This window comes from Pinus tabuliformis, chromosome 5_1 (assembly GCF_031772625.1).
Source record: "Pinus tabuliformis cultivar Carrire ecotype Pingquan chromosome 5_1, CPIR1, whole genome shotgun sequence".
Taxonomy (NCBI): Eukaryota; Viridiplantae; Streptophyta; class Pinopsida; order Pinales; family Pinaceae; genus Pinus; species Pinus tabuliformis.
The window spans coordinates 213,842,371-213,865,447 of record NC_142305.1 but is presented as its reverse complement, the minus strand read 5'-3'; the positions used below and the strand labels follow the sequence as shown (position 1 = coordinate 213,865,447).

Below are 23,077 nucleotides of genomic sequence, written 5' to 3'. Positions count from 1 at the left end.
CATGATGTGACACATCAACTCTAGATGTTGTCATGATCTTGTTATGAAAGATCATAATCTTGATGAATGGTGCAGAGATCACCTCGGTGGCAATATCAAAGATCAGTCATGGAGCAGATATTAAAAAATCTCAGTGACAAATTCAATGGTGCAGCAATCATGATGATCTCAGCAATGTTAAAGGAAGAGGATTGATTTCTTGGTCTTGGAGAGGCAAAATGTGTCAAGAGTCATGGTCTTGGTATTCGTCAATGGAATCTCTATAAGAACAACTTTGCGTGGGTTTTCCTCTCCAAGAGGGAGAGGTTTTGGCCCTGGCAGAAAGCCAAATATTTGTGTTCTTGTTTCTTTTTTTTGTAGCAGTTTAATGAAGTGAAAACACACACTAATAATGAATGAAAGATCACGCTAATATAAATTGCTTAAATACCTCACAAATTGTTATCATGATAAGAAGAATCATCTTAATTCTATTTGCCCTAGATTCTTCAACAGTTATATGGTTCAATCTATGTTTTTTATATCGAATTCATCATTCTACATGCTATTTTTGACATATATGCATCAAAATATAAAAATATATATATATATATATAAAGCGCCCCTGGAATCGCTCCCAAACTGGAAGCTTCTGAAAATGTCGCTCTTGCTCCTGCTCCCAAGTAATCTTGATTGGACCTGTTGTTGTAGTAGCCACAGTTGTTATTGTAGTTGGACCTTGGAGCTCTACTCCTCTCCAGACAGTCTTGAGCATAGTTACCATACTTGTGACAATTATAACATTCAACTTTCGACAGATCCTTGTCCCTCCCCGATCTTCTAGTAGAACTCCTAGATGTTGAAGCATGTGAAAATTCCTTGAATTGCGGCTACCGGAATTTATTCTCCTAACTGATTAGCAGATTATTAATTTTTTGATTAATATCAAATAAATCACAATGCAATTTTTCACATGAAAATAAATACATCGCAAAAAATTAAACTGGAACTGTGAAATTCACGCACACAATTAACACAATTATTTTGGACTAATGTCCTCAGAAAAATATCTAAGGGAAAATCGGTGCAGCAGATGAGGGTTTATTTTATTATGCAGCAAATCTGAGAATTACAACTACTAGCCTCCCTGGCTCTGCTCCAACAATTATATCTCAGCTGGGAAAATTAGTTTTCCCTCTCCCCAACTCAATTTGGCCCTCACTAGGCGACTCGCACTCCCTAGCAAATTTGCTCAGCCAGACTGGAAGTACGCACTGTTGCCTCTGGATAAATTGATCTGCCCTAGAACCCTCTCCAGATCACCGAAAAGAAGATCAAGATCCTAAGCACTGATAATGGGACTGAATATGAATCCAATGAGTTTCATGACTTTTGCAAAGAGGCTGGTATTAAGAGGGAGACCACTACACCATATACTCCTGAGCAAAATGGTGTGGCGGAAAGGAAGAACCGTACGATTGTGGAAGTTGTCTGTGCTATGCTCCATGATCAAAGACTTCTGAAGTTTCTATGGGCCGAAGCTGCAAGCACCGCCATATATGTACAAAACCGATGCCCTCATCAAGCATTGGGTTCCAAAACTCCTGAAGAAATGTTCACCGGTAAGAAACCTAACGTATCTCATTTTAGAATTTTCAGAAGCCCTGTATATCTTCATGTGCCGGAAGAGGAATGGAATAAATTAGGTGCATTTGGAAAGAAAGGAATCTTTGTGGGTTATAGTGAAAATACTAAGGGCTATAGAATCTATGTCACTAGTGAAAGGGAAGTCGAGATTAGTCATGATGTCACCTTTGACAAAGATATGGCCCTTAGCAAGGTGGACAATCTTCCTACTTTGAGGAGCTCTCAAGAAGCTAACACCAGGGAACCGAAAGAAAAAGAAGATGAGACAATGCCCGATGTGGAAGAACCCCTGGATCCTATTGATCCTCCTCCACTTGAGCCTTCCTCTTCAAGGAAGAGGCCTTCATGGCTTAGGGGGACACTTGACGATGCTGAAGGACACACAACACCCCGAGGAACCTTCCGTGAAAGTAAGAAACCGAATAAGTATCAAGGATACCTGACCATCATGAGCACGATCATCCAAAATGAGCCTTCATCATTGACAGATGTCGTCAAGCATCAAGTATGGAAGGATGCTATGACCGAAGAATATGAATCTATTATGAAGAACGATGTCTGGGATATAGTCCCCAGACCCCAAGACAAGGCAGTTGTCACTTCAAAATGGCTTTACAAGATAAAGAATGTAGTTGATGGAAGTGCAGAAAAGTATAAGGCTCGTTTTATCGCTCGTGGCTTCTCCCAGAAGGAAGGTATAGACTATGACGAGATATTTGCACCTGTTGCCCGATATACCACCATCCGCTCGATCATAGCCCTTGCTGCTTCACAAAAATGGAACCTACATCAGATGGATGTCAAGACTGCGTTCTTACATGGTTCGATCAAAGAAGAGGTCTATGTCGAGCAACCCGAAGGATTTGAGATTTATGATCGAGAATCTCATGTGTGCAGGTTGAAGAAGGCCCTCTATGGGCTAAACCAAGCACCTCGAGGATGGTATGAGAGGATCGATAGCTACATGATGAAGCTGGGATTCACTAGAAGTGAAACCGACCCTAACCTTTACTTTAAGGTTATAGATGACAAGCCTCTCATACTGGTGCTATATGTTGACGACCTCTTTCTAACAGGTGCAGACCCTCTCATTCACGAATGTAAGAGGGAGCTGGCTTCTGAGTTCGAGATGAAAGACCTAGGACTTATGCACTATTTCCTAGGACTGGAAGTCTGGCAGAAACCAGGGGAGATTTTCCTATCTCAAGGAAAATATGTGGTGAAGATATTGGAGAGATTCGGCATGGTGGACTGCAAGCCCGTAACCACCCCGATGGAGCTTGACTTCAAGAAGTTAAGCGGTAGTGTTGCTAGACCTGTTTTACGAAATACCATCGAGTATCGTCAACTCGTCGGAGCATTGATGTTCCTAGTGAACTCCTGTCCAAATATATGGTTTGCAGTCAACACGTTGAGTCAACACATGGTTGAACCTCACCACATACATTGGATTGGTGCCAAGAATCTGTTGAGATATCTTCGTGGCAGAATTACTTATGGGCTAAGATACGCTGCCAGAAATGTGCGACTACTTGGATATACTGATGTTGATTGGGCAGGCAGTGTGGTGGACTGTAAGAGCACTTCCGGGTGCTATTTCTCCTTGGGATCTACTTCGATATCCTGGATAAGCAGGAAGTAGAAGTCGGTGGCTCTGAGCACCGCCGAGGCAGAGAACATTACTGTTAGCATGGCCTCCTGTGAGGCAGTGTGGTTACGAAAGCTCTTCAGTGAGCTGTTTGGATTTACATTGGATACCACCGTGATCCTGTGTGACAACCAAAGCAGGATTCGTTTATCAGAGAATCTTGTATTCCATGATCGCTCCAAGCATATCGATATCAAGTACCACTATATTCGAGATATGGTATAGAGGGGAGCTATAAGGCTCCAACATATCGGTATAGATGAACAGGTCGCCGACATTTTAACAAAGCCCCTAGGAAAGGTCAAATTCCTGACTTTTTAAGAACGACTTGGAGTCATTCAGAGACCCTCTTTTGAGGGTCAAGTATGATGTACTAAGCTCTGGGAGCTCCTAAGGGGCACGAGGACTTCTTGGAACAACATATGACCACAGGGTAACTCACCATCCCCTCTTGGTGCACTTTGTACAGGGTAAAAGGTTCAACCTTCCCCTGACACCCCATGGCGACTATGGAACAGGATGATTAGTTCTCCTGTGGGCCAGGATGATTCGTTCTCCATGGCAATTGTGGAACAGGATGATTCGTTCTCCATGGCGATTGTGGAACAGGATGATTCGTTCTCCATGGCGATTGTGGAACAGGATGATTCTTTCTCCATGGCGATTGTGGAACAGGATGATTCTTTCTCCATGGCGATTGTGGAACAAGACGATTCATTCTCCTGTAGGCCAGGATGATTAGTTCTCTGTGGCATCCACTGGACAGGATGATTCGTTGTCTTGTGGACAGGAATGATTAGTTCTCCTGTCGAGGCATCCTACCCATGCAATCTAGGACTCATGGGAACTACCTCTCCTCTAATCAATGAGCAGGGAAATGAGGATAGGGAGCATAGTAGTTCTATCTATGGACGCATCATTGTATCTACCGTACTCCCTATGCTAGGATGACCTCCATTGATCTGGGATCAATGATACTGGTCTAGGACTAGTGAGAGTGGTACACCCTCTGAAACTGACTTCGGGTCAGTAGAGGACTGGTCTGGGACCAATGAAAGTGGTACACACTCCAAACTGACTTCGGGTCAGTCGAGGATGGTATGATACATCCTCGATCACTTCTTCTTCTTCATAGTTCGAGCAAAGCAGAACTGAGAAAAGCAGAGCAGGGGTCAAGTTGTACAAGGCAGTGCATTTGACGGATGAATAGTAGCGACGGTCAGACGAATTGCAGATGGAGTTATCCCTAGTTGAGAGGGAGTGTGAAAATTGGCAACTAGGGCCAAACTCCATGTGGGTCACCTTATTCATGGCTGATAATATTTTTCCTAGATTCCTCTCGTCGAGAGGTGTAGGATTGATCTAAAGATCATCCAATTCCAATAAATATTTATGGAGATATGAATTATTTTGATTATGGACAAATTGTCAAAGTCGGCCAGCAACTTATGTAGGCTCAGATGCCCAACAGACACATCTATTCATCTTCAACATTTGGATATAAATACAGTAGCCTCCTCCTCATTTGGACACTCACTTCTCATCATATATCTCTCTCTATCCTGCGCAGAAAAGAGTCTCTTCTCTCTCATGCGCACAAAGGCTCTCTCTCACATGTGTGGGAAAAGGACGCAGATTTCTAGGGTTGAAGCTGCAGGAAGGAAATTTGACCAACGTGGACTCATCTTTGACTGCGAGTTTGGTGTGGTTGATCCTCCTTGGAAGGCCGCAATTTTTGGCACAGGAATCAAGGTGATCTGACCTCCGGTTTGACAAATATTGACTGCCCTAGTTTAGGGCTGATCTAGGGTTTGTTGCTGCTGACATAAATCAAATTTTTGTACTATTTCTCTCCGCTGAATTATTGAAGATAAAAGAAGATTTGATCAAAGGGTTTCCCCATATTGGGGTTTGTCCCTGGCTAGTCGCCACATCTTGTGTCTCTTGTCTTGGCTTATTTTCTGTTGATCGTTTAAATGTTCTATCTGCACTTTACTTAATGTACATGTGATTGCTAATCTGTGGATAATTAAGAAAAACAAGTAAACTGCTCTAAGCATAGAACATACCATAATTTAACAGAAACCCTATGTGCAGGACTGTGGTCAAAGATGGTCAAACTACTTGGAAAAATTTGTCCTCCTGCCCAATGAATTTGGCCTTCCAAAACAAAGACAAATTCTGAAATTTCAAGTCAAAATGATCCAAGTCAACCCAAGTCAAAGACTGGTCAAACTATCCAAATCAAAAAGTCGACGCAGAAAACAAAAACCTCCTTCTTCCCTTTGCACATGTGAGCTTGGACCTCCTATTTCAAACCTGTGCGAACCAATCAAGACGAGAGAGATGTGTTGTGGGATGATGATGCTCCAAAATTAAGTGAAATGAGGTCTATTTATATGTGTCTCAAGGGGTTGAATTAGCTTGCCCAGGCCAACTTATATTTTTGTGCACGTGGGTTTTGCATCAAAAATAATATTTTTCTTTGACCGAATTAAATTCTTCCAAAGGCTAGTAGGGGCTTCTCTAGATGAGGAAGACTCACCAATGGAGATAACTTATCAAATGTTCCACCAATACTTTGGGACAGGAAGATGCACAAGGGGGACGTGTGGGAGTGTTGAGAAATCCAAAGTGAGGTAGTTAAACGACTTCTCTTATATTGACATTAACTTGTGATGTTTTTCATTATTATTATTTGTTCTTTCGGATTATCTTTTCTTATCACAAGACTAATGCCAAGCAACAAATAAAAAGAGAACACAAGATGTAGGTACACTGCCAGGGCAAAACCCCAGTCTAGGGGGAACCCAGTCAAAATTCTTCCTTCAGTAGATTCAAAATGAGACGACCAAGACCCTTCACAACTTAGACCCAAAACTACCTCCATCCATCAAGTCAACCTTGTCATGTCATACTTTTAATTCTATGGTAGTCTGATCATGCTCCTGTAGCAATTAGGCCTCTTCACACTTCAGTCCTTGGTCCTTGTGGCTTCACCAAACTTGCATTTCTGTAATAGCACTGAGCATTGGACTTCACTTGGATAGCACTGAATTTCCTGTGATAGCACCGAAACATTCATATTGAGATAGCACCGAATTCATTGTAGTAGCATCAAAAGATCCATACTGTGATAGCACCGAATTTTATTGTGATAGCACCGAAATATTCTCACTGTGATAGCACCGAATTACTATCTTTTTGGTTTCCACTGTAATCTGCATTGCCTTACAGTGATTGTACCAAACTTACTTCAGAGATCCAAACTAATCTGACCTTCTTCACTGTAATACCGAAACTTGTCTTTGAAATTCTTATCTGAACTTCTTGTCTAGTACATAGAGAGAAGTTTTTATGTTTGTATATATAGTGGTTTGTCCATCATAAATGAGCCGACATGATCATTATGAAGAGATGTATCTCTGTGTGGGCCGACATGTCTTCTTCTGAGGGAAGTCGACTTGATGAGGATTCTCTTTCAGACCGGCATCAAGGAGACTTTGATGGAGGGGGAGTTTTAACATGACAATATAGATTTTGACTCAAGCTAACAATCCTAAAGCCTTTAATGGAGGCTTGACCTATGACAATTGACCCAAGCATGAAACCCATGCTTTAACAAGTCAATTCAATAATAATAAAAATTATTTTTGCTTTTCTTTTGACAAATACATTTCATTTTGACTCAAGTACAATTATGAAGATCGAAATTCTTCAACAAGGAGTACCCTCAAATTTTAGGGAAATTTAATGGGGACAAGGGGACGTTGGGGTATATAATTTTTTTTAGTGAATATAGATATATATATATATATATATCAAATTCACGTTCAATAATAAAAACATAAATACGTTGATCCATACATAATTGAATTAAATAATGAAATACATTGATCTATATTCATCATTCATTATTCACCATTCTAGAATCTACATTGATTTAAAAATTAAATTCATTATTCATTATTCTAGATTCTAAATTGATTTAAAATTACAATTCATCATTCTAGAATCTAATTAGTACTGAGCAAAATAGACTATAGTATATATTGAAATCTGAACATTGGAATAGTAAATTGATATAACTAAAACTCAAAAATAGTAGAGTGACGAGTCAAAGAGTCACTCTAAAGTACACAGAGGACTTGGTGCTCTTGATTAAATACTAATTCCATACCCTTGTACATGACAAAATCCAATGGAAACATAACAATCGCCCAAATCTTGAATTCCTGAAAAACTGTTAAGCCTGCTAGATTTTGAGTAAGATCTAAAATTTTACTTTCTCCATATGAAATCGAATGAGGTTGGAACCACTCTCAAACATCCTGAGTCATTTCATGGTAATGTTAAAAATATAAGTAAAAGGAGAATGTCACTTTTACTTTAAGAATTTAACATTCCCATGAATTACATAGCAATAATAGGGCAATATGGTCAAATACTAGGCTTCCCTTGTTATAAATCATTGGTTACAAGCAAAATTAAGGGGGGAAACCTAGCTTTTTTGTGGGGGGACACCCAAGCGTCCCCCTTTTGAGGAGTCGCAATCCCCCACACTAGGGAAACGTCCCCCCTGAGTCTCCCCACGTCGCCGCAAAAGGGGGACATGGGGAAACGTTTCCCCAAACCTAAGTTGCAGGAAATGTTGCCCAGGGGTTCATTTCCGGCTGGAAACGAAACGGAAACGAAACGGAAACGTGGAAACTTGTACCGTACAACCTGGAGACTCATTTCCGGTCGTACTAGCCCGTTTCACGCTGGGGAAACGTGGCCAGTACAGCTGGAAACGTGTTTCCAGGCCGTACGGCGGAGTTTCCAGTTAACAGTTGACGTTTTCTTCTTCTTCTTTTTAATTTTTTCGCTTCTAATTTTTATTGGACAACTAAAATATCTTCTGGATGCTTCTAGATGCCTCTCTCAAGTTATAAAAAAAGAGGATTTTTTTAGTGGGGCAGCGTAATGTTCATGCCTATGGCCCTAATGTTGATATGTAGTTCATGGTAATGTTAAATTCTTAAAGTAAAAGGATGAAAATGAGAGATAAAGGAGAAGGTCACTACTTAAATTTTTAACATTACCACGAAATGACTCTGGATGTTTGAGAGTGGTTTCGCCCTCATTGGATTTCATTTGGAGAAAGTAGAATTTTAGATCTCACTCAAAATCTAGCAGACTTACTTGTTTTTCAGGATTTCGTGATTGGGGGGATTGCAATGTTTCCATTGGATTTTGTCATGTACTAGGGTATGGAACATGTATTTAATCAAGAGAACCAAGCCCTCTATGCAGGGTAGACTCCCAATAATCAAGAGCACCTATGGTACTAGGGTATGCAACTTGTATTTAATCAAGAGCACTAAGGTCGTTCGACTATGTAGGAAGAGACTCCCAATCAAGCACGAGACAAAAAATTAGATATTTCTCGTCGCTGATTTTGGATATTGCTATTTTCATTATGTGATCATTCATGAGCAAATGTGATGTCAATTTAGAGACTTATAGTTTATGCATTGACAATTGACAATTTAATCATAATGTAATAAATTAGAATGTATCATGTATGCTTTATGATTGCACATATTTCTTAAATGTCCCTATATATTGTGTTTCCCCATGGAAGGGGGGAAGACGTTTCGTACCCGTTCCCGTTTCAGAAACTCATACTCGTTTCCCCGTATCGTGCAACTTAGCCCCAGACGTCCCCCCGTCCTAGGTGCGTGGGGTACGAAAGGTGTGTGCACCCGACCCTTGGGGACGCGTCCCCATGGAGCATTGAATTTATCCCTGAGCTGCCAAATTAACAGCCCAACCAGTTCAAACACAAATTCCCGAATTCGATGACAAAAGAAGAATTATTTTAAAGCCAGAAGGTATTCTTGCCACTAAAGAAAAGGCATCACGTTCCAGAACCATTATAGAATATCTTATCAAATGGAAAAACCTTCAAAAAAATATTCATCATGGGAAACAGAAATTTTTACTGACAATACCCCTCATTAACATTGTTTTGAGGAAAAAACAATTTTTAACGGCATGGCAATGTTACAAACATAATAAATATAATCAATAATTAATTGATCAACATTAAATGAAAAGTCATATGACACACCTATTCACTCTCATGACCAATCAATGCCTGTAAAGGCATGATGTCATGAGAGCAATTTAATCATCAATTCGTTATTCAGTTATTCAATATACATATTCTATTGCAAATATCTCTCTCAATCAATAGTAAATAGTAAATCTGCCTACTTCAGAAAACAAACAGATATTGCTTAAATAACAACAGGAATGACGATATAGAAAACAAAACCATAAAGAACATAAATGCATGTTTGGTGATTTAAATATGAACAAAAATAAACGCCAATTTAAATATAAATTCACTCCTAGGAAGTATATATATATATATCTATATATATATATATATATATATATCATTTTGTTTATTTAAGTTTGTTTACATAGAACAAATTCATTTATTTCCAACCTTTATTAACTTTTATTACATGAACTTTTAACCCAGGGCTGTCACAGACCCCTCCCCCTTAGGGGAACACTGTCCTCGGTGTTAAACCACAACTAAACCCAACAAAACTGTTGAAGAGAAAAAACATACTGCCTATGGAGCTTTATAACCCAACTCGTTGCAGGATACTGCTGATATTTTGATTTTGCTAGATGTAATGCCCTATCCTGTGTTTAAAAAAAGAAATAGGATGTTTCTCCTATTTCTTCTGTCTGGATCTCATTTGAGGCAAGGGGTTTTAAGCATTCCTGCCAAATCCCATTTAGTCTATAATCTATCACATTACAATGTTCTCTAAAATTGGATTTGTCGGCTGCATAATCATGGAGAAGCATATAATCATAGTTACCAGACTCGCTAGGTTTCACCCAACCTCATGGGTGAAGCCTGGGCACATTTGACCCACAAGTACTCGTGAGTCAAACATGGCCCTGTCATGTTGTACATTGACAGGTCAATAACTTTGACTCATTCACCTGTGGATTCTGGAAACACACATGGACAATTTATAAAAGCATAGAACAACTGAACATTTTATACTAGCTAAGTCAAACACTTGACTCTTTCACCTTACCAAGTCTTTTGCCATGCCATGTCTGTCAACTATGCATATAACAATGTGATATAACGTGCAAGCACACTACAACGGATAATACCAGATGTGAAAGCACAGTAATTACAAGTGAAAACACTTATTTAGATTATGCATGAACTCTACAACAAATTACCTGCAAGAAAATCTCTGGAAGATAGTAAAGCATAACGATAAAAAAGCTACCTTTTGAAAGGTACCATCTGATGAGCTGGTGTCAGACGAATGCCTTCCTGATGTACTCGGATCATCATCATCAGTAGCATCTCCATTCCTTCCCTGCCTGTTATTAGCCAGACGTAGCTCTAACAGAAAATTGAAAACAGAACTTCAAACCCAGGCAAAGGTGTAACAAATTAAAATTTTCAAATAAAATTATAACAAAAGGACAAGATAAAAAGATCCCTCTGGTAAAGTAATGTTGAGTCTTGGCTCTTTTACCAGTTTCTATATCAGTATCTGGCCCTTCAAAAATTTGGCTTTGGAATGATATGGATGGTATACTCTCATAATGGCCATATTTGATTTCATCTTTCACCCAGTCAGCCTTGTAGCATTGCACCAACTCATTCAAATGAGGCCACTGCTCTAGATTTTCTCTTAGCTGTCAGCCAAGTCAGCCAAAAATGAGATACAGAGAATAAAATGATTAATATCTTCATTAGGTGAAAGATATTTTCAATAAGCTCCACCTCACTTCAGTATCAAATACTAATGGAAAGACATTGGTGAGCCACTAGCTTTGACCATTACCACACATAAACAGAAACTTGATAGTCCAACAAAAGCATTGCTGGTTTCATCCAACTTGAAAAAGATGGTGTTCGAAATAGCACCATGCAACAGAACAACACATTTTTATTTGGCACTTGCAGATAAACACCAATTGGTTGTTTTCAATGCCTTGTAAACAACCAGAACAAACAAAAAGTGACAGCATAACATGATGTATCGGACAAAACAAAAGCAATCATTGTAGAAAATTTCATTAAGGTGGAAGCAGCACAGATGCTCAGAAATTCAGAAATATACATATTTTGAAGAGACGGGTGCATTAAAAGCATATAACATATAAAATAAAATAAAAAATTAATAGCAATACATATATAACCAGATAATTACTGCCAGGAAAGGCTCTTCAAAAAAATGAACTGTCAAGCATCAGTACAACTGGAATGCACAACAGAAAATGTGGCCAACAGATCAACTATTCAATCTGAGCTTTATATAGGTCATAATGCCTTTTGATTTTAAAGGACTAAAACAAACTTGTCAAATCTGCATTCCCTCAAATACTTCAAAAAACTATGCAATTTACGAAAATTCATGGGGATTCCAAAATATTTATAAGAGCTTCGCATTTTGGAAACACCATCATCCATAAGTTCGCTTCTACATAGAGGTTAAATTTGTGAGGATTTGTAGCATACGACTAAGCACTTGTATACTTGTTATGTGCTTCCCGCTGCACTTACTACACAGCAATATCTGGTCATCAACACTAACCTATTATGAATTATTCACAAACCTAGCATCTACACTAGAATATGCATACATAGAACCAAGTTGCTCAATGACTCAATAGCCTTGACTTTAGATACTGTCCACACAAAGACCACCAAAGCAACTACTGGTCCTCCAAAACACACCTATCCATATCTATGCAAATGGTCTTTTTATGGAATGTGTGCATGTGCACATTTGAAGTGCATACAAGCAAGGAAGATGTGCAACACAAAGCAAAGGAGACAAACCAACGGATCAAGTTCTGAGTCAACAGTGAATGATGATCTGGAAAGTCTCCTGAAGCGCTGGCCACTGGATAACAAATCTGCCATCGCCTATTTAAATATCAGGAAAAGAAAACCATCCGTTATTAAAACTGAAGTTAAAACAAAATCCCTGAAAATTGTGTAGCAAGTAAATAAAAAACTGAAACTTCAATTTAAACTACATAGAAATAATAACACAAAAACATTATATAAATCAACATTCATTAATTTCAACAACTAGACAACTGAATAAATGTCACAGTATATTTGATCTACGCCATACATCCACCCATTATAACTAGAGCTCCTTTCATGTTACAACTTCTTAGCTTATACTAGTACATGTATGTAAACGAACAGCCTCATGTTTGAAGAAATCCATCAAAAAAACAATATCATATACAAAATTTTCTTGAAAATCAACAGATGAGTGTCTATCCCCCTATATGTATCTCTGACCATATCCAAGTAACGACATAAATATTTGTTTGTAGATGGCAATAGTTTATTTCCAGTACAAGCAGGTAAATATTATAATAAAAGAATTAGATGATAACCCAATGCTCCACACAAGAAATTCTCCAATACAAATACTTAGTAAGTTATTCCCCAATTTTATGTTAATAATTTGGCTACTCTTTCTCTAACGACCAAAACTATCGTGTGATCTGAAGGGGAACATCACTGGACCACCTCCCCCTACCCCACCATAAGAGTACAAGAAATAACTATCTACAGACACTGCTTCTAGTTTCACCAAGGACACAAAACACAAATTTGACTAGATATTGAACATGAAGCCTCTCAACTTGAATCATTTCTAGAGAGTTTTGGGACCTCTTAAAAGGGCAGTAAAACAGTCATCTACTCCGTTAAAAATGGGGCAACAGAAGATGAAGTGTTCCTCTGTCTCAATCTCCTGGACATAGCGAGATGACATATCTTGGAGCTAGTCTTAAAGAGGGTTTAAACTTCTAGAAATCCTAGAAAAAACAAAAAAGGATATGATCTAAGAAAACCCAAGTTTCAGTGACAAGAGAACTTGAATGATGCCACTAGTTAGTAGTTATAAAATCAACTATAATATTAAGAGTAATGTTCACATCCGCTCTGACATCATGTTCAGATTCACAAGGCAAACCAAGGAATCGATGAAACAAAAACAAACCCAAATTCTACAACCACCCAACCTCAAATACACTAGAGATAAGATAACACTAGTGTCCTAGAGAGATAAGACAAGATAATTTTATTAAAGTACAACAAAAGGCCACAAATAGGTCAATGGCACTACTAAGTAGCATAGTATGAGATACAAAGAGGAAGCACAAAGACCGCTCCTAGAAAATCATGATATAATCAAAACTATCTTATGTTATCAACGATGTCTAAAACATAAAATCATAGAGCAAGGAAACAAAGCAATAGTGTGGATACATACAAGTACTGCAGAAAGTCAAACACCAAAAACATAAAAACCTCTCAGGAAGAGATATTTCATCCAGGGAGCAATCAACATCCATTGATATTATCTCTTCTATCATCCTAGATCATACAAAAGAAACCCCTGATCTAGAAGAACAAGAAGATCTAGTTTGAGATATGTCTCATAGTTGGGACTGTTAAACACCAAAAAGTGGGTAACCCCCCTAGAAGAAAATTTTCCTCCTCTTTGGACAACCAGCCAGCCACCAGCCCTATGATGACAGGCACATAACATTATGCAGGGATTCTCCACCTACTACTCCAATCAAATCTCTTAAAGGAAGGCGGGTCGTCTATCAGCGGGTAATCCAAACATTTTTGCAATCATGCGCTTTCATTTAATCTTATGGGCATACTCATATGTATCACAAGACAAAACGGATGATTAACCGATCTCGATTGTACTCTTTTCCCACATTTCACCTAGGAGGTCAGTCTTTGACTCTAGTCCAGTGGGACCTCCTCTAATGCCTAAGGGTTTAGGAAGGCCACTACTAGGGAAGCATTGATTGATATAGCATACCCAAGATAATCCATACTTATCACTCTCCATCTCTAACTATTATCCATCTCCTTTCTTCAAGTTGGTAGTCATTGGCCATTGGAATTGGCACCCTTCATCGACATTCTTGAGTCAAGGTCCGAAAACCTGGTCTCCTAGGTTGATGCAGCTAAAAGAAAATTAAAAGCATATAAAGCCACAACGAAAGGAAATGATAAATGCAAAAGATGGTTGGGACATTATTTAGCGCATGGACAAAAGCCTAGCATGAGCTCTACCCCACTCATTAGCCATCACCAAGTTCCTCAAGAATTTGATGCTCCATCTAAAGAAAGGAATGCTTGAACGCCCCAACCCTAATAAGCGAGAAACTACTACATCTTAAAGGGGTATAGGAAAATGCAAAAACAAGCTTGGGCTCCTAAGCTATGCACCAAATAAAAACAACTCTTTAAAGGCACACTAGAGGGGGTGGAAAAAGCAAGCCGAGTTAAGAGTTAACTCATGCCTCCACGATTGCTCCCTCCTTACATCTATACACTCAGGATGTTGGACCCCCATTAGCTAGTCACATGGCTATGTCACTTGCCTTGAAGTCTTTCCCACTCCATAACCATCATTATCAAAAACACCTATGGATTGATGGGCTAACCTAGGACATGTCACTCCCCTTGGGGGCTGGAAACACTTAATCATGTTGTTGACCTGATCATCCCTAATATAAGTGAGGTAACTTATTCACAAGTCTTTATCTACTTAGGCATTTGAAGGTGAGTTTTGTGTGTAGTATCCTTGTGCCTTTAGCATTAGATATGGTCCACTATGATGCTTTAATGGTTATTTTCCTTAATGATTATTGATCTCACTCGATCTTGAGATATTTTGTCAGGTGGTGATATCACAGCAACAAAGACTCCTTGACAGATGGGCTTGATCCCTTTCAATAGCACTCTAGAGATTGTTGTACACCATTCAGAGAGCCATTCTAACCTTCATGATGCAGCGTTGCCCTTGCAAAATAAGTGTTGGGCCATGACATGGTTTCACATGGTACTTGATCCCCATATGTACCCTCAGATGCAGAAACGTTGAGCCAAAGACATTGGACATTGGACTACTTCACAATGCGCCCAAATGGACACAGGATGCCCCCAAACTGGCCTTGACACTATTTGAGTGATGTTGTTTCTGTTGGAACCCAAATGATGGTTGGTTATCACTAAGATGACTTGGTAGGACTTGCATATCACCTTTGACCCCAACCATTACATATGATGATGCCACATCACTCCTCTCAACCCTAAAAGGGTCACGCGGGGCATAATCTGGATGACATCATGGTTGAGGAAGCACTTTATGGAGACATATCCATGCACTTTGAGATTTATTTAGAGTAAGGAGCACTCATGATCCATTTTCTCACTTGCTTGAGGCACCTTGAGCATTAAGGGAGGATGATGTCATGGTGGAGATCATTACTTCCCACACGTGGGTTATTTTTGGCATTTATGTTCTGTTTTTGAGCTATATTGAGGTTGACTTTTGACCTTAGTCTTGTTGAACGCTTAAGCAAACTTATTTTAGGGATTTGTTCATATAATTGTTGAAATAAGACATGTTAGACCATTTTACCATCATCATTCATTCATCACACTCTCCTCTCTTTAGGACTATGCATTAGTCCTCTTGTGTATATTTCACTGACATGTGATCTTTTGCGATGCAAATTGGTCTTGGAGATGGTATTTTGCTTGAGGATGGTTTCCTGGGATTGATTGAAGTGATTCTTGAGGAAAATTTTATAAGTTTACCATATATTTTCTAAATTTTGCATGTTGTATTTATGTAGTAGGGTTTCTACATGTGCCATGACATAAATTCCTGAATTTATCTTGAAACCTTGCTCCTCCATGATATGTAAAACATTTTTCGTAAAATCCTTTACAAAAACTTTGAGGGTGCATCTCTATTGACGGTGTTGGACCCGCCAACATGTCAAGGGATCTCCCCGGTAAGAAGTCCCAACTAGATCTCAGACCGTTTGGTGTAGGAGTCCCAGCAGTGGGTAGTACGGTATCGCCTTGACTGCAGTTGCGCGCAGAGGTAAGTAAGATGTCCTTGTTGGTAGCAAGGGTGTGACCTTTGCAGCAAGTCAAGGAAGGTGCATGAAAGGCTCTAACACACAGAACGGGGGATGAGTGTGCCCCTTAGAAACTTGTGATAGCACACAACTTGAAAGGGAACACACGAGCAGAAAGACATCAGAAGCTGGAAAGTAGGATAGCCGACGATCCAAAGTGATGGTTATATCAACAGCACATTTCGATAAGATTCATACAAACATATACAGAATAGTCCATACATACATGCGTAAATAACAGCTACATACATCATTAGAGTAACCAAAATAATCGTACTACAATAACAACATATGCATGAAACGTGTTGGCTTTGTTTTATTAAGAAAGTGAAAGATCCAATCATACATATAGCCATGACCAACCACTAGTCCCTATAGCGGAACGTTACAGTCACTGCCGCTTGCTCCTCCAAAGAGATGTACTAGCTCTGCACTATGGAGAAGCCAAGGCTCGTTACAATACACTCCAAGCTTTCTCTAAGCTATACCTATAGGAAGCTTGGCTCCCAAAAGCCTCTACAATGAGTTATGAGGTTCTATAATTAGCAAACGGTGGGGTGGCCCTTGACATTATCCTTTGTGACTCTTCACCTACCCTCATGACTCTTCAACTCCTACATGATTGTTACATTCTACTATTGACACTTGGTCTTTCACTTTTACAACATGTTACATTACAATCTCCACATTGTTGATTTGGGGTAGCATCAGATGTGCCCTAGCCATGAAAATTGGTGGAGAGGCTAAAGCACATGAGATCTCCAAGGTTCGGAAATGTTTGGACAAATTGTACCCAGTTTGGGAGATATTAAAATAATTAATATTTTTAATGGAGCTCCTAAGTCTAAACTTAGGAAAAATAATATTAATGGGTATTAATATAAAATTGAGTTAGAAGGTTCCAAAAGTCATGGATCAAGCCCAATCTAATTTTAGTCGTTGACTAGAGATTTAATCTCAGCCATTGAAGGACCAACAGGAAAAGTATAAGAGGAAGCTTGAGGGTCAGTTGGAAGATACACCAGAGTGATCAGTCATTCATTTTGCTAGAGCGGGGTTGCTAAGCAAAGTTGAATCAGTGATCAGCAGCGAGGGGCAGTGAGTGAGAGGCAGAGAGGCAGGGACAATACTGGGAGACCAGCACAGAAGCAAAGAGAGCAAGAGCAGCAGTCAATGTAGGCTACGCAGAGCCCAGAGAGACTGCGTCATCCACGCAAAGGGCAGAGGGAGTGAGGTGTAGGCTCCAAGAGGCTGCACAGTGCCTCAGAGGGCTAACACAGAGGCCAGAAGGGCCAGCGCTGAGCTTCAGTTGTGACAGAGAGGGTTTCGTGGGACAGGTTTTCTGAATACCTGTTTCCGGATATAAAGGTATTACTGCCATATATTTTTCTCTGTCGGGTGAGGTGGTTAGGCACCCAGTTGTACTCAGATAGACTGCATAATAATATAACCCTCTGAATAGCTACACCGGTTGTCTTGCATTGGGTTTTCCGGGGACATTGGTCCAAAATAACGGTGTCACTTATGTGCTTGTTTTCTTTCAGTTGATGATCTGTAGATGTTGTGTCTGTATTGTGTTTATTTTGGTATTTAAATGTATTAAATAACTTGTTCGAATCTAAACAAGTAGAAGAAATAAACCAGTAGAATATAGATTAATTTTCTAACGGATAGACTTAGAAAATTCAACACACATGTACCCATGTGAGATAAAAATAAGCTTGAGTAAGCCATGCAAGACATCACTTAGACTCGGACAGCTGTGGGAAGACCAACTCTTCGACATCCTCGCGATGATCGACAAAAATCGTCAAGTATCCAAACATCAACAAAATCATAAAGTATCCCAACAAAAAATTAAAGGTCTCAATAAGAAATTTGACAAGGAATTATCAAAGAAATATGAAATAAATTCTCCTTTAAAAAACCATAATCAATGCTTCGTTGCACAAATCAAGACACTGAAGAATGAGAAGAAGCCACAAAATAGTTGGAACAACTTACCAACAAGGAATCACTGATCAACAAATAGACAAGGACCAACCTAGTTGAAAAAAAGTTGTTGGATGTAAAAATCCAAACCATGGAGAAAGGGACCAATAGAAATCCAATCAGTATAATAAAACACACTGACACTAGTGTTGGAATGAAAACAACTAATAGATCACCAAAAGTGACAAATGATGAATGTTTTGTCATTTAAATCAAGGAAAAATAAAAGGATGGCTTATCGAAATCCAAATCACAAGAGCCATTGTGGCCAACGACAAAAATCAAAACCTTACTTGGAAGCATATAAAGAGAAGTTTCGTCCAAACAGTTGACCAACAAAAAGTCCCAATGGGGATCCATATACAATACAAAAGCTCTATTTAGCACTTTGAAAATCATGTTGTTTCAATAGTCCAATCACGATAACATTACGAACCAAGCAACAAGCGAAACAATTAAATGCAAGAACAATGGCATAGTTTTTTCTAGATTATCCGTTAACAACAAGGCATCATTGAAAATAGAGATAATTTAATGAATAATATGTAAGGGACACAACCCTTCAAATTTGTGACTACTAAATGTTGAATTTTGTAACTAAGGTCAGTCTTCATAATGTAAATTTTGGCCTTGTTATATTTATATTGATTATTGTAAAGCATGTTCTTCGTGCTAGAGTCAAAATAAAATTATATTTTTTGAGTCATGTCCTTTCAGACTTCTAAAAAGAAAAAAAAATAAAATTTGAAATTTGAAATTTTGGTTCCAAAGTTAGTCAAGTCAGCCCAAGGCAGAGTCACACCCATTTGACCCAAGCAGATCACTATATAAAGGCAGCTCGACCTCCTCCTCAAGGCACCAATTTGACTTCTCTCAAGCAAGTATCTTCTTGGCATTCAAGCGAAGGACAAGAAGGACGAAGAAGAATAACGAAATCGTCTCTTTCTCTCTCTCCTGGCTCGCATGTGTGGAAGGACTTGTTCTCTCTCCAGTTCGCATATTTTTTGGGCGATTTCTATTACAAAGGGGCGAAATTCTGGTACTCTAGTAGTTTCTAGGAGGCCAAAATTCGGCCTAGGGCAGATTAGTAGAGAGAAGTGCTAAATTTAAATGGAAGGCTTGACTTGGAGGGTTTGACCAAGTTTGACCATAGTTTTGATGAAGGTCAGTTTGACCTAGTTGTTGACTAAAAGTCTAGGTGTGTCGCTTGTTGAACAAAAGAATTTCTCTATTGAAAAGGTTGCTAGGCTTTCCCCTTTGTGGATTTTCCCAAGGTAAACCTTGTGCTCTCTTTGTGCATTGTGATCTCTATTGTTCCACTACTTTTATATGGTTGAATTTCTGAAGTATAATTGCTTAATGATATATTGGAAAAATTAAAAGAAGACCAACATCATTAGAAGTAATTATCAGTTTTCAAAAATATTGTGCTAGTATCTATTGCACTTGGAAAAAGCAAGAGTAAATGCATATATCATCACAAAGCTCGTTGTATATCTCATTCATTCAATTAACAACTATATATTATTTATTCTATATGGATTTCAACTCTTTGTCTGTATGTTGGATATTATGTACATGAACTATTGTTCAAAACATGGAGTCCATTTGACTCAAATTTATGTAAAAAGTTTAAAGATGTTTATATGTTGAAAATGATTTAAGCCGCACAAAAGCGTCCATTTGACTCAAATTCATGTAAAAAGTTAAAAGATGTTTATATGTTGAAAATGATTTAAGCTTCACTTCCAATGACAACCAGCCCTATTTATTATATTTTGAATTGGTTAAGATCGACCTAGTCAACATAGGCTCATAGCACCTCTTAGGGAAAGCACCCTACCCTTTAAAAAACACCAACTCTCATTTGTAATATCATTCAAGTACTGATTCACCATGGTAAACACACACACACACATAATATATAATAAAAGTCATTCAAGTGGATTATTTTCCACCATTAATAAACTATTATGCTTAAGGGCACCATCGAAGTTTTGCACTCTCTTACGCTTGGTTTATTTCTGTCTCTAGCATACTTATGTTTGGGTTATTTCTCTTTTTAGCACACTTATGCTTAGGTTTATTTTCTCTTTCCAAAGGTATTTTTCCCTAATTCTTGATTTATTCTCTTTAATGAATGATTATGGTTTTGCTAGTTGTTTCCATTCGATCCCCCCCTTCTCTCTCTCACACACACACATTTCAACATAGTATCTAAGCAAGTGGCCTCCCTTGCTCAATTCATAAGTTGATCCAAATATTTTTGGCTAGTACAATCTCTTAGGGTTTCTTTGTGACTATGAAACTAGGGTGTTTGGATCATATCTTTATGTAGGATGTCCAATAGTTTAAACCCTCCTTCAAGACCACCACTTCATTTCTAGGATTTCTTAAGTTAAACCCACATTCCAACCCAACAGCTCTTTCCTATGATTTCCCAAGGTCTAAAACCCTTTTCAAGCCAAGCAAGCCATAGGATTTTCAAAAGAAATCAGTAACTGTCCATCGCTTGGGTCTGTAAAGGTGAAATTTCTAAGGATTTTACAAAGGCTTCTTTTTGTGGTTGTTGAACCTATGAACTCACTATGAATGTTTCCCTATTTTAAAGGTGTTGATTATGGTAGCTTGGTAGACTAAATAATTACCATTCTTTGGAGAAAGGGTTGGCGGATGTCTCTGGAGAAACCCCTTCCTCTCTAATGTTCAAGTTATGCCTCCATTAATGTTGTATTTCAACATTTCTAAACCAAGTACATGGACCCATTTTCCAACATATTGTCTATATGATCCATATCCACTCACAAGGTGATTGATGCACAAGATGTTATCCTTGATGAAGTTCCTATTCACAATCCACCAAGGTCTATCCACCTACCTCTTACAAATGATTCGGGTAATAGATGATTCTAAGAGGGTTTTCGACTATCTTCCTCTTTATGAAGTTGGTCGATTCTAGATGCACTCGATTCAATAGCTCCATTCTTAAGAAAATATTTTACCATCTTTGTAGAACAACATGCTTTAGTGGTTATTTCCTTTCCACATTATGATGTTAATTCTATAGTGACTGGGCAAACAAATGTTGATGTTTGTAGCCTGAGCAAGCACTTCTGCACATGCCTAAGTGTCTAGGCATGCAGAAGTCGCCCAAGATCTCCATAGACACTTTGCTCTAATGTGAGCAAGTTACATTTGTAACTTAACCTAAATCTAACTTAGGAAAAGCACATAATTATTATGTTGGGTAATTGAGTTAGAGAAACATTAGGAAAGAGAGTAAAGTATTTAATCTAATGATTATGTTTTAATCTCAGCCCTTGATATCAAATGAGGCGAGATCTAATTTCAGCTATCAAACACTTTGGAGAATATAGTTAGGGATTTAGCTCAACAAAAAATTATCAAATCAAGGCTAAGGAGAAGGAGAAGATACACCATACAACATCACAAACTTGATAGAGGCATCTCAATGAGGAGTGTGATACTCTAGTGTGTTGTCGTCGAGGAAGGGGGCAACAAGGATATCCAAATCAACCAAGGAGGGCTCGATTAGTTGGATCAGATCCAATACATGTAATTTCTTCAATTGGGCCATTATCAAAAGACGAGAGCCCGAGTAGGTTCTAAATAATTTTAATGATGAATTGATTTGATTGGGCAGAATTTGTTGTGCCATTTTTTGTGAGATTGGTTATGTTTTTGCTTCTACTAATAAATGTTAATAACCTAGTCATGCATTCATTCAGTGGGTCTATAATTTGATAAGTCAATGGATTGTCGGGTGCTAGGTTTGCAAGAGAATTAACATGGTATCAAAGCGATAAACTTTGAGAACTAATCTCAAAGTGCCAAGTTCATATAGGATAGCCAGCGCCAAGTTTGACTACTATCGTAAAAGCAAAAAAAAGGTCAAAATTGATTGTACAAAATTTGTACAATGGTATAAACAAAATAATTTATTGGCGGAGGGGCCCCAAATTCAATTTTTTGTGCAAGTAAATATAAAAATTGTGCTTGGAGTGTGGTAACGGTCACATTGACGGCTATGGTGGCAACAATGACAAGGCTATCAGACCCAGCCCCCTACACAAGTGAAAGTTCATGCCCAGCCACTGTAGCACCACCAAGCCGACAAAGCAAATAATGCAGAAGGTTGTGGTAGGGTGTAAATAATGCACTGGGTAAATAATGTTAAGGTATGGTCGTGACACAGTCGCAACCAATACATGTAGCTATTGGAGTTCAAGTCGTCCGACTAACCACGAAGTAACCTAGCAAACTATTAGCATGTGGGCAAACCGCTTTGTGTGGGCAGCCACCAAGAAGATCTGCGAGTGAAGGCAAAGACAACTCAAGAGGCCGATGGAGTGGCAGTGGATCCAATCAATGGTCGAGCACAAGAAAACACAACAAAACCTGTGGCCAATGACAGGTGCAGCACGACAAGGCTGACGGGCCATTAAAGGAAGGTAAGCATGGGGTGTCATAATAAAGGAGGCTAGCCTCCACGTAGTGAATTGGGCAATGGTTGAGCATGAGGGCCTCCATTCATCGTGGAAGCTCAAGCAAGTTGGCCAAAGAGAAGAAACAACAACAAAGGTGTGGACAAGCTTGCGAAGAATTTGTCAACTTAAATTGGGCATAGCAGAAGGGGCTAGAGAAACGCAACACAACAAAGAGTACAGTGCAATGAGATCAAGAAAACAGGTGCATAAATAACAGTTTGCTAGTGCATCCAACATGGTTGGCAAAGGTCAACTCTTAGAGAGAGAGAGTGAG

The 23,077-nt window shown here is 38.8% G+C and overlaps 1 protein-coding gene across 1 annotated transcript in view; it reads right to left on the bottom strand.

Annotated features, from left to right (window-relative positions):
* SPK1 (guanyl-nucleotide exchange factor) overlaps positions 1 to 23,077 on the bottom strand; it is a 312,986-nt gene that overhangs the window by 274,438 nt on the left and 15,471 nt on the right. Inside the window, 3 exon segments of the mRNA XM_089431973.1 lie at positions 10,591 to 10,709; positions 10,846 to 11,008; positions 12,159 to 12,245. Coding sequence (XP_089288099.1) covers positions 10,591 to 10,709; positions 10,846 to 11,008; positions 12,159 to 12,242 — 366 coding nt within the window. The 5' untranslated portion in view covers positions 12,243 to 12,245.